The sequence below is a fragment of the Gordionus sp. m RMFG-2023 genome, chromosome 2 (genome assembly GCF_954871325.1).
Source record: "Gordionus sp. m RMFG-2023 chromosome 2, tfGorSpeb1-WG-v2, whole genome shotgun sequence".
In the NCBI taxonomy this organism is placed as follows: domain Eukaryota; kingdom Metazoa; phylum Nematomorpha; class Gordioida; order Chordodea; family Parachordodidae; genus Gordionus; species Gordionus sp. m RMFG-2023.
In genome coordinates, this window is record NC_088776.1 from 41,289,801 (window position 1) to 41,309,001 (window position 19,201).

The 19,201-nt window shown below is 30.3% G+C and overlaps 1 protein-coding gene across 5 annotated transcripts in view; it reads left to right on the forward strand.

Moving 5' to 3' along the window:
- Window positions 1–19,201, forward strand: part of LOC135924818 (syntaxin-binding protein 5-like) — an 86,592-nt gene that overhangs the window by 21,571 nt on the left and 45,820 nt on the right. For all 5 annotated transcript variants that reach the window (XM_065459939.1, XM_065459940.1, XM_065459935.1 and 2 more), the window contains exons 4-11: window positions 4,960–5,060; window positions 5,407–5,541; window positions 7,191–7,254; window positions 16,017–16,100; window positions 16,190–16,316; window positions 16,434–16,506; window positions 17,458–17,600; window positions 18,584–18,653. In XM_065459939.1, the coding sequence (XP_065316011.1) occupies window positions 4,960–5,060; window positions 5,407–5,541; window positions 7,191–7,254; window positions 16,017–16,100; window positions 16,190–16,316; window positions 16,434–16,506; window positions 17,458–17,600; window positions 18,584–18,653 (797 nt within the window). The remainder of the gene's footprint in view (window positions 1–4,959; window positions 5,061–5,406; window positions 5,542–7,190; window positions 7,255–16,016; window positions 16,101–16,189; window positions 16,317–16,433; window positions 16,507–17,457; window positions 17,601–18,583; window positions 18,654–19,201) is intronic.

A 19,201-nucleotide genomic window follows, 5' to 3' on the forward strand; every position in this document is an offset into this window, starting at 1 on the left:
TCCCTAAAAGCCCCACCCGAAATAAAAAATATCTGTCAGCCCAGTCCGAATTTATTTTAAAGATATAAAAATTATTTTTTTTTTATCGTATAAAAAATATTCTACATATAAAGAATATTAGCGCCTTGTTTCTTGATAGAATTTAAAAATATGTCAGTTTATTTAAAAAACTGTAATGATATCTTATTTAAAAATTTAAGCCTGACTCAGCCCAGCCCAAAAGTATTTAAAAAATATTACGGCCCGACCCAGCCCGAACCGAATGTTTTTTTAAAATAGATCCGGCCCAGCCCGTGATTTGCAGATCTCCAGTCTATGCTATTATCTTTTAACAAGTGGCTTGATATTTTAAAGCGTGGGTCAATCACTGTTGATATTATATACGCGGTTTATTAAAATTATAATATTATTGAAATTATAATATTTATCAAGTTTAGCTAAGGCAGTTATTGTAAAATAGTATTAGGACTATTATTACAACTCTGAAGATGTTCAAAATGCTTGAATATAAAGAAATAATGGTTGAAACTATTGAATCATGCAAATGATGTCATCTCTATATCGAAATTAAATGGGTCTATAAACTCGATAAATTTCTATATTATTGCAGGCTAAGGCACTAATATAATTTTCTTCATTTGTAATTTATAAATGATTAGTGTATGTTGTAAAATAGGGTTTGAGCAATATCGCCCTTTTTAGCATTTGGTATGTTGAATACCAATGTGTTAATTTCTCCAAAATTGAGGAAATTTTAAGGTTACATTTTTTTCAAGTAATATATTTTAGAGTTTATTTTTAGATATAGATAATTTAAATTTTTTTAAAGTTTCATTTATATAACATTGCAATAGCATTCACACACATTATTTAAATTAAAATGATCTTTTTATTTAAAATTTTTACAAATGCTAGATTATTACTTGCATTGTCTAATGTAAATGTAATACAAAAAAGTCCATTTCAAATTTTACTTCTTTTAATACAGAATTAAAAATACTATAAATATTATTAGAATTATGTGCTGATTTAAAAGGTATAAATCTAATAAATCATTATTTAATTTATAGTCATTATCAATATAATAAATTGTTATGCCCATAAAGGGTATTTTTTGGAGAGGACCATATGCCCATTGTGTAAAATTTAGTTGTAATGTTAAAAAGTAAAGATTTTAGATTATTTAACGAGCCATGATATTGTTTCTTTTTATTTTAGCGTTTTTCTAGAATAAAAAATAAATGAAGGGTTAAAATATGCTATTAAATTTTTAAATCTCCCCAACCATTGAAAAGGCTAAATTATTTTGAATAAAAAAGTATAATTAAATGATTTAGATTAGATTTATTATTTATATTATTAACTAAAAATGATTTTATTATGATAATTTTTTTAACTGCATTTTTTTATTTGTTTGTTCACATTTAATGTTGGGTGGATGGATTTAAGATGTGTCCATAAGGCCCCATTTATGGTAAATGCGTTATGTTAAAACGTTGCGTTATTTTACTCTATCGATATCACATCCAATCTTTCACAATGATAATTCAACTGATAATACTAAAATAGAGATAATTATTTTACATTATATTTTTATTGAATTCGCTATTATTTTTATAATCGTATCCCATATTTTTTATCATCGCATCCATATATATGTTTTTCAAATGTTATAGCATTATCATCATAACGCTCCATATTTATAAATTTACCTATTTATTGGCTTGGTTTTGTAAATAACGCACTGTTTGTACATCACGCGTTTACTATAAATGAAGCATAACCCTGTGGTTTCAAAATTGGGAAAATATTTTTTTGCATTATATATAGCCATCTTTTTATTATCACAACTCATAAGATTCTCATATTTTTACTGTATTTCATCTTTTATTAGATATAGATGATAGTTCTTGTTCATTATCGTTTCCAGTATCATCATCTATAAACACTATTTGATTTTCATTTATATTATCCTAAATGAATAGATAAAAATTGATATCATGTAAAAATTTTATCTACATAATAATCTACTAAATAACAATATTGATATCACACAGTACAATAAAGTAAGTATTTGCATTAAGGAAATATTGGATGTAATAAATTTAGACGGGAAATCTAAAAAAACTAAGAAATATACGATATATTATTCTACGATAAAAATCAAATAATTATTCTTAATCTGGCACAATATAGGTTTGCTTTCCTACTATCTTCTCCGTTGGTGAGTTTCAGATTTACCCAGGTTGGCAAATTTTTCCTTTAATTTTTCTTCTCCTTTTTTGACTTTTTGAGCATAAATATTTGTAAGATTCATTTTTCTCATATCCGCCGCTATCACCTTTATCCACGTCATCTTGGGTCTTCCTCTATGTCTTGATCCTCCTACTTCCATCAAGATGCATTTCTTTCTCAATCATCTTTTGTCTTACGTTCCACATGCCCAAACCATCTTAATTTATTTCTTCGCATTACCCCTCCAATCACTTCTATACCCATTCTTGCTCGCAATTCCTTGCTAGTTTTTTCTCTCTCAGAGATACACCACTCATCCATCTTATCATCCTCATCTCTGTTCTTTCTAAATTGGCTTCGTGGACCCCTTTCATTGCTGATGTTACAACGTCATAAACTAAGCAACTCCTCACACAGCTTACGTCAACTTTTCCCTTTAACTTTAGAGAAACGTTTTTATTTGTTAGAATAAACATCTCTCTGAACTTCTTACATGCCTGTCTGACCCTTGCAACAACAGCAGAATCTACACCACCATCTGCGTTTAACATATCATCCAAATAGCAAAACTTTTACACTTTTCCCAGGGTTAACCCATTGCCAATATTTAAACCACCATTTTCTACGTTATCAGTATTATGTACCACTTCTGTGCACACTCTACAAATAAAGGTCATTCTTTCTAACATCAGCCTTTTTCCCGCTAAATCTTTTATACACCCATTTCTGGCATCTGGTGCATTGAATTGAATTTCTAGCAACTCTTTTTCCATATACACCACAAGGCCAGTTGTCAGATTCCTCGATCTTCAGATTATCCTCACCAATCATCACCTTTGACTTTACTTCATACATTTTCAGGCCCTTTGCTTTCATAGCCATCTTCCATCTGCTAATTTTATCCCTCAATTCTTCCCCAATTCTTCCTCACTGTTTACCATTAATACAAAGTTATTTGCATATAGCTCCCAGGGAATCCTTCACACATCTCTCTAGTCACAATATCCATTATTAAAATAAATAATAATGCAGCACGGATTTTTGATGAAGTTCTTATGAAGGGTAGAAATTTACCTTTTGATTTTGAAAGTTCTAGATTGCAAACATTCAAATCCAAAAGGGAGAGGTATATATATTTTCATTGTTAAATATAATATTTTATTTTAGTTATAAAACCAATTTATGCTGCACTTGATTTAACATCAATAATTAAAGATTCAATGACGAATCGATGAAATTTTTAAATACCACTATTTACAATCACCATTTTTCCTTCCATATTTTTCAAACATTTAACACCTATCACATTCTACCTCTTTTTTGCCATCCTGACCACATTTCCCATTTCTTCTGCGCATTCCATTTTTTAGCAAACTCTTTCCTTTGTTCTTCATGCGCTATCGCTATTAACTTCTTTGCATTTCTTTTTGTCACCTTGTAAATATCGTTATCATTATTTTCTTTACTATTATACCATTCTTTGAAACACCTCCATTTCTCGTCCACAGCTTTCGCTACCTCCGTAATGTCATATTGAATTTATATCTAACACTCTCCTCCTTCAATTTCCAAACCTTCAGCCTTGGCTGAAACTTTCTTTTAGTGATCCTGGCTCAAGTGAGATCTCCTATAACTAGTCGGTGCTGATCAATACATTACTCTCCCGGTATCACTCGCATTTTTTACTATGCTCCTATCACATCTCTTTACTAACAAATAATCCACACTACCCGACTTGTAAGTTACCAGCTTCTCTGATTCTTCCTTAAACATTGTATTAAATCACTTAGCATCAAAATCCAAAATCTCTCCCCTTACGAATTTCTCATGCCGTAAATAAATCCTCCATGTACTCCCTCATAAACTTCACTACTCTCTCCCACACGTCCATTCAGATCACCAGCCAGGATAATCCCTCTTCATTGCCAGTCTCAATGTCACCTTCAATAAACTGTCCCAAAATGTATCTTTCTCTTATTCAATTCTTTCAACCTGAGGAACATATGCCGAAATAGTATTGCATAGCTTTCTACCAAAAATCATCTTGATAATCATTATCCTTCTTACTTCGATTACTTAGTCCACTCATTTCTCTATAACCAATATGCCAACACCAGCCTTACCATCATTACTTCCTTGTCAGAAAATGTATACTTTTCACTTGTCCTACCAATCATTTTTGCGCCATTACCTTTCCATCTGGTCTCTTATATGCAACACACATCTATATGCCGCAGTGCATCGATCACTTCTTCTCCTCCTCCCATCATGCTCCAAAGTTTACATGTCGCGACTCTTACTCTATCCCCCGTAAACTGGTTTCTCCACTTATTATCGGTCATATGACCGTCATATGTTTCATTTTCGCGAATCGTGGTTCCACCAGGTTTCCCATCCTTCTTTTTATCGCAGGCGGATGAGGAGGCCCACAGAGTACTTTGGATTGTACCCCGCCCATGCTTTGTTATAAAACTAGGAAATTTTGGAGCAAGGTTTTTACAATCGGATGCCCTTCCTGGCATACACCCCTTTAGGTTATTTTTACACCCAATCGAGGAGACGGTGATCCTATTCTGGACCCAGACCACAGGGAACCTTTTAAACCTTCATTAGCCGCCAAAGACCTAGCTACTTCCCCGCTACGATGAGGCTGATAGGATTTTGGGAAAGCTTTCCAACTTTACAAATTATATATATATAAAAATTTTGTTATAAATTTTACAGGGTTATTTAATATCCGCCTGTTCGGACGATATTCTCCATCTATGGGATCTCAAACAAAATATCCCCATTATAACGCACTCGCTAAAATTTCAACGCGAAAAGTATATTTTATTTTTTTTGAATATTTTATCATTCTTCCCTAAAAAAACGAACCAACTAATGAAAGAAAGATTTTATGAAATACATTTAATTTAAATATTCTTTAAAATCCTCATTAATTCAAAATCCACTTTATTATTAACAAGATTAATCAAACTAATGATTATATAACTTAAAACAAATAATCTATTCTGAATTATAAGTAGGGGAAAAAATTGATTAAATAACGTCATCCTATCCTATCCACCAGTTTTTCTATTAATAAAGAAAGTTGATATTATATAATATTTTTTGAGATATTAAATTAAAAGCTGCTAAAATAATTTTAAATAAACATAATTTTTTTAGAATAACATTCGTCCATCTGTCATTTCAAAGTAAATGGCTCTACGTAGGCACTTTAAAGGGAAACATACACGTAGTCAATATCGAAACCTTCAAGCTATCCGGCTACCTTATCAATTGGAACAAAACAATCGAACTGTAAAACATCTAAAATTCAAGAATAATTAGTAGAATATCATTATCATTAGTTTTAGCTAGTTCGATATTTGATAAGCTAAAAATGGGAGTGCATCAGTCAACTATGCAATATATTATTTTTTATATGGCGTGTTGTAAGATTAATAATCGAAATCTCGATAAGGCTATCGGATTATTTTGTTTTTTTATTTAATAAATATATATTTGATTTTAAATATTATCCGTCATCTTTTTTGTGATTTTGACATGAGATGAGCTTGGTTTATCATTTTTTTTGATAAGACAATATTACAAATACAACCAGGGACCCGGAATAAAGCCATATTTGCGTTCCTGTTCTGTTCCCGTTATGACCAAAAAAATATATTTCGTTTCATTCCAAGTTTCAGAACTTTCTGGAACGCGTTCACAAATATATATAATTTTATTTCTAATATATTATATATTATACCAAATTTTTATACTATATAGTATTGATTAAGATATTTTCTAAAATATTTTCATTTATATTTGTGCGGTGACCTTAATATAAATTTGAATATCGAAATACACCTCTTAACACTAACTTGGTGACAAAATATCTATTGAATAGTTTACACTATACAATATTAATTTTATGATAAAAATAAAATTATTTTAAATAAATAAAAAAAATCTTGTTATTATATTAATTCATAAAATCATATAATAATACTCAGAGACCCACAGAGGTACCATTTGCACGGCCCGGCCCGGATTCTTTTTTAAAAAATTTTTTAGGCCCGGTTCGGAATTTTTTAAATTATATTCGACCTGATATATACAAAAAATTTATCTATTCGGTATTTTATCATATTTTTCAGCGAGTATTATCATTTAATAAGCAAGCATATTATATATATTATCTTTTTTTATTCTAACAGATATTTAGTATATTATAAATTGATATTATAAAAAAATTTGTGTAAATAATATTTTGAGAATATAATATATTATATTGTATTTATAAAAAAATGGAACTAAATAAAATTTTGAGAATATACTATATTATATATTGCATTTATAAAAATAAAACTAATATTGAAAATGGAAGTAAATTATAAAATCATTATAACCATATCTAATTGACGATTATAATAACTCATGATGTATAAATTTTTAAAAAAATTTTACGGCCCGGCCCGGGTATTTAAAAAAAATTTTTCAGACCCGGGTATATTTTAAAAATTTAAAATACGGCCCGGCCCGTGTATTCGGGCCGGGCTTAGGGCAGGGCCTGCAGGTCTGATAATACTAAATAATGGGTAATAATATTGATATGAAACAAATTGGAATTAAGAAAATAAAAAAAGAATATTTATGAATGGGCCATTATATATAATTTTGTAATAAATTAAATTTCCAAAACTATTCCGTGAACGTTCCATGGATTTTCGTTCTATTCCACAATTTTCACCAAGTTCCGTTCCCAGAGCATATTGAGAACGTTCTGTTCCATGTCAAGAATAACAACTATTAATTGATCCCTTCCCCACCCTAGCATATTTCTGATATTATTTTTTTTAGATACTAAGGCCAAAACCAAAATTCGGTTTAAATATTCAAACAGGCCGGAAAAATTATAATTTCAATTTTTTCCTTTTTTTTGCAAAAAAAAAAAATTAAAAAAGTTTAAGCAAAAATCACCCCGGTGCTGTGATTCACGTGAGTGATAATCCGGTTGACCCAAATAAAGTAAACTAAAAAATATAAATTTTACAGAAATGTTATTTATAGTATATATTATGATATTTGCTTTTGTTTTTTAAAAAATTCCATGTGATATTATGAACCTAAAAACTTTATGCCGTTGGTAGAATAATTTAGGATGATCAATGAATGATAGGACTGAGACACGTAAGTCTAAAATTGCGGCACTTAAACGGATATCATTATTTATTTAAAATATCCTAAAGATTCCTTTTAGTCTTTTGCAGATATATTATTATCTCTCTATAATGCATAATTTATTTATCGCTTATTATTATTTTTTTATTACAAAAATGATAAAAAAATTTAGGAATAAATGTTATTTTTTAATTTAAAAAAACATACTATAAAAGATAAATATGGTAGAAATATCCATATTATATCAGTTTGCTTGATTATTTAAGAATTGGATTATAATTTTAAAGCTTTAGCTTGTATCTAAATTTACGATAAATTATGATTTTATATGGAAATAAAATTTGTAAAATCGATTTTTTATTGTTAATGATAAGCTGTAAAAAAAAATTTTTTAAAAATAAAAATATATTCTTGTAAATATTTGAAAAGTTTTTTTTTATAATATCACTTCTTATTGTTTGGGTATGCTAAAATAGAATGGCTGAATTAACTAGAGAGAGAAACGAAAGGAGACGCAGATCCCCATCTCCGCATACGTCAACCCCGCTGAGCCAAGGACGAGCGCCCCCCCCCCGCTGCCACTACAGTTCCAGCCGCACCCATTGTTCCGCTCACCCCTCTTGAAAAATACGAGAAAATGCGCAAAGTCTGGGCTGGACTCCAGCAAGACCTCGTGGAACCAAAATGCAAAGCTAGTATTAGGGACCGCCATGAAATAAAGCACATAGCCAATGTGCATTCTTAACGAAACTTCCGACCCTAGGCTTATGGACGAGATGACTAAACGGATAAGAGTATTAGCCCTCGCCATACACTGTAACTGGCAAACAGCGATAAATAACGATGCCTCGTACCAAGAAAAATTCCTCGGCGGAGAGGAAATCAAAGTTTTCCGTGAAAATCGGCCCTTTCGGGACAGGGGCTACGGCCCCTCCACATTCTACCTCCTCACTTCTACCGCTACCTTCTATACTATATCTTCCTTCTACTTCTCACGCAACCCTTCCGGGGGAGGTTGCTACGGACAACGGATCACTGGCCCCTCCGAGGGGAGCAGTTCAGCAGCCACCATGGCTAGCCTAAGTTAACGAATTTCTCAGGCTGCTGAGGCACAAACTGTTCTCACCGGACGATACGATTCGGACTCGGGCACTGACGTAGTGTCAGAAGACGATCAACCTCCCCCGTTGATACGTCCGACGGCTAGCGCTGCTGACGAATCGGACACGCCGTCCTTTTTGTCCGAGGATTCCGGGATACCTGAATGGTGGAACCCTAGTCCGCTCTCTGTTTCCCTACCCTCAAGCAGCTCGGGGAGTGACTCCGCTGAGTCTATCATCGCGGAATTAGATGATTCAATCTATAGTACGGATGATCCTGGTATGCCCCAGGTGGGTTCCGTTTCCGCTCCAGATCTACCCGGTATTCTCGCCGTCATCAATCGATCTGGAGGGCGCGGCATCTTCACAGACGAACAGCTTGAGGCCCTCCCCACGCTGAACATCAGCACCGCTCGGCTCTCCGTTGGACAGCTTATGTCTAACTTCACCAGGAGAGTGGCCACACGTGGATTCCAACCATGACTGGACCATCTCAAAATCAGCAATAATATTTTCCGTCATAATGGTCCAGTCAGAGTCCACAACAAATACCGCGACATCATTCGCCAGCTCGTAGCCGCCAATATAATCGAGCCATCATACAACCCCGCACAAATATGCTCGCACTGTATGTTATTCCCAAATCAGATGGATCACCCAGAGTCTTTAGAGACTTTTCTCAAGTATCCAAGAACTTTTTGCACTATCCATTCAGGCTCAAATCCATCCCCCTAATGTCCACAAAATTGGACCAAGCTAGATTTGCCTGTAAAATAGACATAAGATCGGCATTCTTTTCCATACCTTTGGCCGAAAGTGTCCGCCCCTTTTTCGGGGTCAGATTCGATAAGACGAATTACGCCTATAAAGTTCTTCCTATGGGAGCCTCATTTAGCCCGTATTGTTTACAATCAATTATTCTTGACGAAAGCTTTTTACAATGTTTATCTGGACGACATCCTAATCTACAGGGATAACGAGTTTGACGTCAAGTGGTCCACCAGATCACTTCGATGTACCCTCGAAGTATGGGGGCTCCAGATAGCCGCGGAGAAATCTGTTTTAGATCCTACTGACAAGATCACCTACTTAGGAGTTCCTATCGACCTGACAAATAAAACAATAACAGCTGATACGGCGTGTCCGATTCGTCAGCAGCGCTAGCCGTCGGACGTATCAACGGGGGAGGTTGATCATTGTCTTCTGACACTACGTCAGTGCCCGAGTCCGAATCGTATCGTCCGGTGAGAACAGTTTGTGCCTCAGCAGCCTGAGAAATTCGTTAACTTTGGCTAGCCATGGTGGCTGCTGAACAGCTCCCCTCGAAGGGGCTTGTGATCCGTTGCCCGTCGCAACCTCCTCCGGAAGGGTTGCGTGAGAAGTAGAAGGAAGAGATAGTATAGAAGGTAGCGGTAGAAGTGAGGAGGTAGAATGTGGAGGGGCCGTAGCCCCTGTCCCGAAAGGGCCGATTTTCACCGAACACTTTGATTTCCTCTCCGCCGAGGAATTTTTCTTGGTACGAGGCATCGTTATTTATCGCTGTCTGCCAGTTCCAGTGTATGGCGAGGGCTAATACTCTTATCCGTTTAGTCATCTCGTCCATAAGCCTAGGGTCGGAAGTTTCGTTAAAAATGCACATTGGCTATGTGCTTTATTTCATGGAGGTCCCTAACACTAGCTTTACATTTTGGTTCCACGAGGTCTTGCTGGAGTCCAGCCCAGACTTTGTGCATTTTCTCGTATTTTTCGAGAAGGGTGAGCGGAACAATGGGTGCGGCTGGAACTGTAGTGGCAGCGGGGGGGGTGGGGCGCTCCACCTTGGCCCAGTGGGGTTGACGTATGCGGAGATGGGGATCTGCGTCTCCTTTCGTTTCTCTCTCTAGTTAATTCAGCCATTTGGCTAGTGATTTATTACATCGTACATATTGTGGCTAAATGGCTCCATTTTTAAAAAACGGCTAACCCAATTTTTTTGATATATAATGTTTGCAAGTCTGAAGATATTGCTCATAAATGGCAGAAAGGGTTTGGACATTTAATAACAAAATCTCCAGGCTTTGCGTAATATTTTTTGTTAAAATATTGGGTGCCGTTTTTATAAAATCAAAATCGTTTAACAACATTACCTACGACCAAATACCAACAATTCAGCTTGCCAATTTTTTAAATATAATTTTCCCTTATTGATACTTTTATGATAACAAAATATATCTAAAATTTTAGCTTCTTAAATTCTTGAATTATGGGCCGCCAGAGTGAAATATTTTTACAAAGATTAAATATTTGAATTGCAAATTGATGTATATAAAGCGAAAATATTCATACTTAAAAATTAAAAACGTGAGGTTGAACTCGGAAATAATTATTTTGATTTTTTTATATTATAAGTGGGGTTAAGCAAAGCTTATTTTGTAAATTATTAGATTTGGCACTCAGCTAGTTTTTGTGTTATGACGATTACCCATATAAGCTTCGAAGCTAAATACTTCGAATTTGATAGGATTATGCGTTGCTATATAATGAATATTTGGACCAATAATTATTAAATAAAAATAAACGCTTATTGTTATAGATGTTTATGCTTAAATAAATAATTATCATACTACATACTTCACATATGGAATAGCTTACAAATTTTTAACAATTGTATTTTACAAGGCTTTTATAACCTTCCATATCTTAATTGTTTTTAACACATTCCTAGGTTTCATTTTTTAAAGTAAATTGTATTTATATGCTTAATAAGCTATGCTAACTTAAAGCTAATATTTTCACAACATCTTAAGAGCTATTCTGAAATAAAATTCGAAATTTTTCATAGGATAATAAAAATTATAATTTTTTTGTAAAATCGGGATTTCTAAAGAAAGATTTGCTAAATAAAATTATTTTAAAAAAAGTTAATAATAAGGAGAAAATTGTTGGGCATTAACATGAGGTTATTTTGCTCTAAAGACTTTAAAAGGATCAATAACTCAAATTATAAGGGATAAAACCCAATGATATTTTGCACATAATAACTTTAGGCTGTCATATCATAACCATGCTGAAATATCTACTTATTTAATTCAATATTGATTTTAAAAATCTTGGGAGATTTTTAATTTATAAATGAAAACGGTTTGCTCAGAACCACGATAAATGCCTAACTTTATAGGAAAAAATGACTACATGAGCTTATGACATACGTTTAAGTATAATACTTATCTAGCCTTTATACCATAAGCTTCTTTATTTGTCTCGTCTTTTTTACAAATATATATATAATCTTTTTTCTTTATATTAATCTGAACTTCCTCTTTCCTCTACCTTGTTTTCCTCTCCATTATTAACAGGGTTTACTTTTTGCGGGAATTTTATTTTCCGCTTTTCTCGTCTCAACCGTAGTCAAATTCTCGTTTGGATTACCGTTTAAATAATTTTACTTTCCTATATCAACGGAATATGCCCTCTTTTCTTAGTTCCAGGTTTACATTACAATCTAATTAAGTTTTTTTAAAAAAAATTTTCTATTATTATATAATCTATCATACTTCTTATTATTACTCTTATATAATGTAATGAGGTGTTCGCCCTTTATTAAAGAAGGTATTTTATCTGAGTAACCTGCAATATATCCTTATCTCCTTCCTCGGTTATATCTCTAATTTCAAAATCCTTCTCTATTATTATCTATTATTTATCAATTTAAATCTGTCATCAACTCTATGATATTTTTTAAGTGCTTAGACATCAATAACTCCTCAACCTTCTATTCCAATATAATTACAATCCATAATGATAAATATTAAGCATGCTTTAGATCATTTCCATTTCTTTTCTTTTACACATGTGCAATGCCCAACTTCATTTACAATAGATTAAAGCAGGATTTTTTTAGATGTTTAAATAATGTTATTTATTGATCTTGAAATATTGTGTGAAGAATTGTGATCTTTTTTATTCTACATATCATTACAATTACAATTTAATTATTCATGTTAAAATAAATTACATTTTTCTTTTTATTATTATTATGAATTACATTTTATTATCATCCTTTAAACCAAAAAAAAATGTTCCTTTTATATCTTTTTTAAACAATAAATAAATCATCAAATAACCAATTATATAGGAAATGTTCGTTTAAATTTGAATTTAAATTGATATCAAAAAAATATATCAATTGTCAAAATAAATTGATTTTAAAATAATGTTAATACGATAAAATAAAACGTTAATATAAAATAATCTTGATCACATATTTAACAGGACTGTATGAACAAAATCTTATTATAAATAATAAAATAACATGGCCAATTATAGTTAGTTTCTCAAAGGGAGGCATATATTTGAACATATCAATTTGAAGTTCATGCAATTCGGCCGACCATCTCAAAAATGAATGAAACTTGGCATGTTAGTTATTTATGTTGCAAATGTTAATAAAATCAAAATTTTAAATTGCTAGCTCAACCAGATCCAAAGATATACGCCTATCGAAAATCGCGAAGTGCGTGATTTTATTAAATCTTGTTATTTTAAAAAATACTTAAGATAGAGTTACATATTATGTATCATTTTATAGCCCTTAAAATTTTACATTGGAAAATATAAAAAAAACAATTAAAAAAATTTAAGTGTTTTTTATTTCCGGTATAAATAAAAAATTAACATTGTTAGGAAGGGATTTTTTTGGGTGTTAATATTCACTAAAAATGTTTATTACCTTTATATTAAACGATTTAAAAAAAATCTCAATAACCATTTTTGTTTTTTTAATTTTATAGATGGCGTTATAATAAATATTTTTTATAATATATAATTTTTAATAAAAATATGAATAGTGTTGTGATTAAAATTAAAAAATCAATTAAGTATAACCAAAAATGATGTCCTGGGGCAATATCTAAGCAGGCAGCCCATACAGATATTATTTTATTGCGTATCACGTCAATATCGCGAAACTTAATGCATTATCGCGAATATATCACCGAGAAAAGATATTATAGCGAATGCATTATCGCGAATGCATCATAGCGAAAACAATATCACGAATGCATTATCGCGAATGCATTACAGCGAATGTATGAACGCGAATGCATTATCGCGAAAACAGTATCGCGAATGCATTATCGCGAAAACAGTATCGCGAATGCATTACAGCAAATATATGACTGCGAATGCATTATCGCGAATGCATCATAACGAATGTATTAGAGCGAAGACATTATTGTGAATGCATTATGCGAATGTATTAGCGCGATTGCATTAGAGCGAATACAATACCGCGAAATTATTATCGCAAATGCATTACAGCATATTATCGCGAATGCAATATCTCGAATGCATTATCGCGAATGCATTACAGCGAATTCATTATCGCGAATGTAATATCATGAATTAATTATCACGTATGCAATACTGATTTATACTTGACAAATGATCGATATAATTACAAAGTATTAAAATTCTTTACTACTTATCCACTTACTTCTTAATAAATAGTTCATCTTTATTATGTTTTTATATTTTAAATATATTGGGAACAATAAATTTGTCACCTTTTGGAAATTCCTAGCTGATAATATTTTTCCCGATCTCTATTTTTCTAAAGAAATTCTTTAAACTCACTAATTATATTGTAACTCATTTAGCAAGTTGAGACCTTTTTCAAAAAAATAAGAAAACCAACCTAATTGACGTTTCTATATTTATTTAACGTAACGTTTTTAAATTTTTGTAACTCTAAAACACGTCACTTGCTATTTATGAAGTTTCTTATCCTCAATTTTTTTAATAATTAGATTAAATCGTTTTTTAAAAAATTTGAAATACTAATATTGGACAAAAAATAAGTTAAGACCCTCATTTATTTTTATTTATTTAAAAATAGGCTAGACATGTTCCCATTATAGTGATCTATAGCCGGACGCTCGCCTTTTTTTCAAATTTTTTTCGTAATTATAAATTATAATGGAAAACAAACACAAAGCATATTTTGAGATTCGTAAAATTATTAAAATAATAAAAATTTATGTAATTAATCTATCCTTGTTTTTCTTGCATGAACCTGACAATAAACGCCAATTTGATATTAAGGGCCATATTTTACCAATTTTTTTTTCAAGTTTGTATGATTCAAAAGGCCCATTGCCTATTATTTGATAGTTTTTCGATATATGGAACCCGTATCTTGAGGTTTCTTTAAAGCTGTTGAACTGGACTAATATTCCATTTTATTCTAGAAAATTCAGGAATTAAACTTCTTTCCAACTTTTCTTCTCATGGCATAATTTTATCATTATCAGATCTTCTCTTGATAAAATAATTAATTTACAAAATCATTTAATAATGAGATTTCATTTCTTTGATAATACCGAAATATTTTTAGAGAAATTTTTAGAGAAATTTTTAGAGAAATTTTTAGAGAAATTTTAGAGAAATTTAGAGAAATTTTAAAAAAGATGAGTGGGACACTCATCTTTTTTAAAATTTAAAATATTTTGAGATGATTAAAATACACAATAAAATAGATTTCATAAAAAGAACGATGACGCGTTTCAGAGTTATAAAGATTTAAAAAAGTAACGCTTTTTAGTCATTCGGTAAATAATCTAAATTTTTGATCTCATGATCAACTTTCTTCCAATAGTAGGGACTAGGACTATTTGGCTTTTTTGTCAAAATCATCATAAGCCTGAAAATAATTGTTGTATTTGAATTTATAAAATACTATGAGATAGCCCAACAAACATTTACCTAAAGTTATACATTAATAAATATTTTTCCCCAACAAGCCCCAAACCCGGGGCTTGTAGATTCCATTGGTTTATTAAGTACATAGATGATTATAATTATTATTCTTTTATTTTTTTGGACTATGTTTTATTAATATAATACATCATTTGCATCTAAATAATTCATATAAAAATGTCAAAATATGACATTTTATTAATTTTAAAAAATGTTTAAGTTTTTAATTATTTTTTAAATTTTTTTTCTAATTATAATAATTACCATATAAAATTAATTTAAAGCTATAATAGTAGCCAATGAATACTTATTATATCATATTTTTAAGCATAATTTAATTGATTCAGCTAGCCTTGATTCTAATAGCCTCTAGTTATTCATATGATTAACCCTATCCAACGCGAAAAAATCATGTTGATAATTTTTTCTTTCTATTATAGTAAAAAGTTTTTTTTATCTATAAATATAATATAATTTAAATTTTTCAAAAATATTTTTGAGCATAAAAGTTTTATTTATTTGTCAAGAGGGAAAAATTTGTTTAATTAATGTGCAATGTTTATTGACCCAAATTTTATTTATTAATAAATATATTTCTTATTTTATAGAAATATTTTAATCAAATTATTAAAATTTTATTTTATATATTTTTATATGATTATTCATAACTTAAATTCTCTAAATTAAATCTACATTTAAACAAAGATAAAAATGTCAAATAAAAATAATTTCGTTATTTATACAAAAAAATATATACATTATCGAAATATATAGCTATTAATCGGTTTCGAAACTGGGAGCATAGTTATGTGGGATCTCAAGAATAAATGCGTAGATTGTAGATTCACTCATAATGTGGTAAGAAGTATCTTTTTTCTTTTTTTTTGTCTCCCCTTAAAATTCTACTATGTCTTTATTTTGTTACATTTTAAATTAATTTTTTAAAGCCCCTGAAAAGTGTATCATGGAATTACGAGGGAAAGGCATTTATGTCTAGCCACATAGATGGCAGTTTAGTTACTTGGTTCCTCAAAATTCCTGGAAATAAGCCTGCGTCTATCGTATTTCCTCACGGTTACACATTGTGTTGTCATACGTTTTATTTTATATTTTGATACATAGAATAATCACGAAAGAAAGAAAGAAAGATTTTAATGTATATTTAAACTTTAATTTTGCCTTTATTTATAGCCCGAAATTCTAACGAAAAATTGGAAAAATGCTATTCCATTGATAAAATTGACTGGAAGACATCTAAATCTGGGTATATAACTAAATTAATTTAATTATCCCTTAAATATTTAAGAATACCTGATAAGATATTCATTTTATAATTTTCAACCCAATGCACCCATACAGAGTTGTTAAAATAGTACTCTTATAGAACGCTTAAAATTTTATATCATAAAGATAAATATATAATTATTGAAAAAATTTACTTATAATTTATTAATTAATTTTAATATTATAATCTTTAAAAAAATCTTTAAATTTTATTTTAAAATTTATAAGAAATTAGCTTTATAAATCTAATTTATCAAATATAAAATATAAAATGCCACCAATAGAGATAGACATGGAAGAGATTTGAGATAGATGATAACTACGAAATTTCACAATAAAATGATATTCTGAAATTACCTTACCCAAAATTTGCAAAATATTTTGAACTTAATAAAAAAAAATAGGATTTAAATATAGATGCATAAAATAGCGAAGAACAATATAGTTCGATGAATCAAGGAAACCTAAAAAAACATCTAAAGATATTATTCATAAATTTAATAAAATTATTAACTACTGTTTTAAATTTAGAGTGTCCACACCTTTGAAAAATATCTATAATTTTAGTGTAATAGAAGAGGCTACATCCGATGAATGAAATTTAATACAAATTAAATTGATTTATCATACAACATCAGAACTAGGTGTTTCTCAAAAATTAGCTGATAAAGACATAATTAATTTTATAATTGGTACTTAAATTTTTTTTTTATGAAGTTGCTTAAAAAATTAGAAAAGCGGTAGCGATTATAAGCCTTATTTTTTTAAAAATGTGGCTTCGTTACTCTAGATGCTGAGCGCACCCTTTTGCCCCGTCCTATAAATTTCACTGTTTTATTTTAATTTTTACACTTTTAAGTATATTTTTCTAATTACTAAATTTATATAATATTCATACGATGTTTTGAATATCTATTTTTTTAAATATAAGCGAAAATTTGCTCTTATTTTCTGGCGGCTTGACTGAAAATATTCCCACAATAACCATAATGCATGGTAAATCAACGACCGTTTTGGAAATGGAACACAACATTATTGATTTTTTGTCCCTTTGCAAATCTCCTTATGCCATGGGTAATATTTATTTTTTAGGCTATTTAAACCTTTTTAAATCCCAAGGTCAGTAGTTAAATGATTAAATTAAAAGGAGACATGATTATTAGTTAATTATGAAAATGGCGGCGTTTATACACACGTAACTCTTTTTAACTAACCCTAACTCGCAGGTTTATGATAATATGAGTTCCTTTTTACCAAATGCTACTATGCCTCAAAAATATTAAAGAAACATGTAAAAAGTATGATGATTTGATATTAGTCAATCAAGCAGAGGCATAACTGGCATCCCGCGGCACGGGAGGGCCCAAGCTAATTTTTACATGGATCTCAAATTATGCGTAAGAGACACCATAAGAATTTTTTTTGCGTAGGGCACCAGAATTTGTCTTATGATAGTTAAAGAGAAAATATTTTTTGATCTACCTTTTATTATTCGAAAATTGGATTTGGATTATCTTTTTAAAATATCAGTTGTCATTTTAAATTAGTATGGAGTCTCATTTTTATATTACGTTTTTAAAATTTCCCCTTATTTTAAGCCCTTGCATTAATAATTAATTTTATACATCATTCGATTGTGTCTTATAAAATCTTTAGTATCCTCAATATTAAAATTATTATTCCGTGTCAAAGGCCTTTAAACCCCTAAGCCAGTAACGCTTAGTCCCCCCTCCCCAATTTCATTAACTAAACGATAAAACGGTTACTGATTGTGTATGTTGATTTAGAGGATATTCCCCAGCCCCTGAGCCCACCCCACCTTAAAATTTCAAACGCAATTATATCGTACCTCCCCCCAACCCTTCCATGTTAGAGAGCCTTGTCATGTATCGTCTTTCCGACTTCTTATTATGTTATATATTGACATTGAACTATTCTTATCTCATAAGGCTTGCCAATCACCACACATGGACGTGATAGAAAGAAAGAAAGAAAAATGTTTTAAAATGATTTCTTTATTTTTTATATAATGTGTAATGCGTGCTAATCTATGATAGAAAGCGAACCAACATCGATAGCCGTATTATTCCCCAACGATTTGGTCATAATAGATTTATCAACTCAGGGGTATAAATATTATTATTTTTTAAATGCATTTTCTAAATATTTTCTTTTCAAATTTTATTTGATCAATGCTCCTCTTGCGAAATTTACAAAATATTTTTCCTGAAAATATTATTTTGATGAATTATTCATCTCTTGATTATTATATTTAACTATACCTATGATCTAAATTTAGTATTTTATGCATGATAAAATACAGTCCTTAACATGATATATTTTTTAAACCATCTTCTTTTAATAATGGTTGAAATGTAGTTAAAATCCTATAATAATTAAGCTATTTATTTCAGGCGTTTTTTTATATTTAAAATTGAAAATAATTACTTGTATTAATAATCATTATTGCTATTTTAACCTGTTAAAATATAATAAAATAATTAGGCCTATCAAAAAATCATTATTTAAAGTTTAAAAAAATCTTTTATATGTTTGAATAATAGAATCGAAACAAAGTAGAAAATGAAATAAAGAATTAATATATTAACAATATCCAATTATTGGGAAAACTTATAAATATTTAGTAATTAATTTATTTTACTCAAGTTCAATCA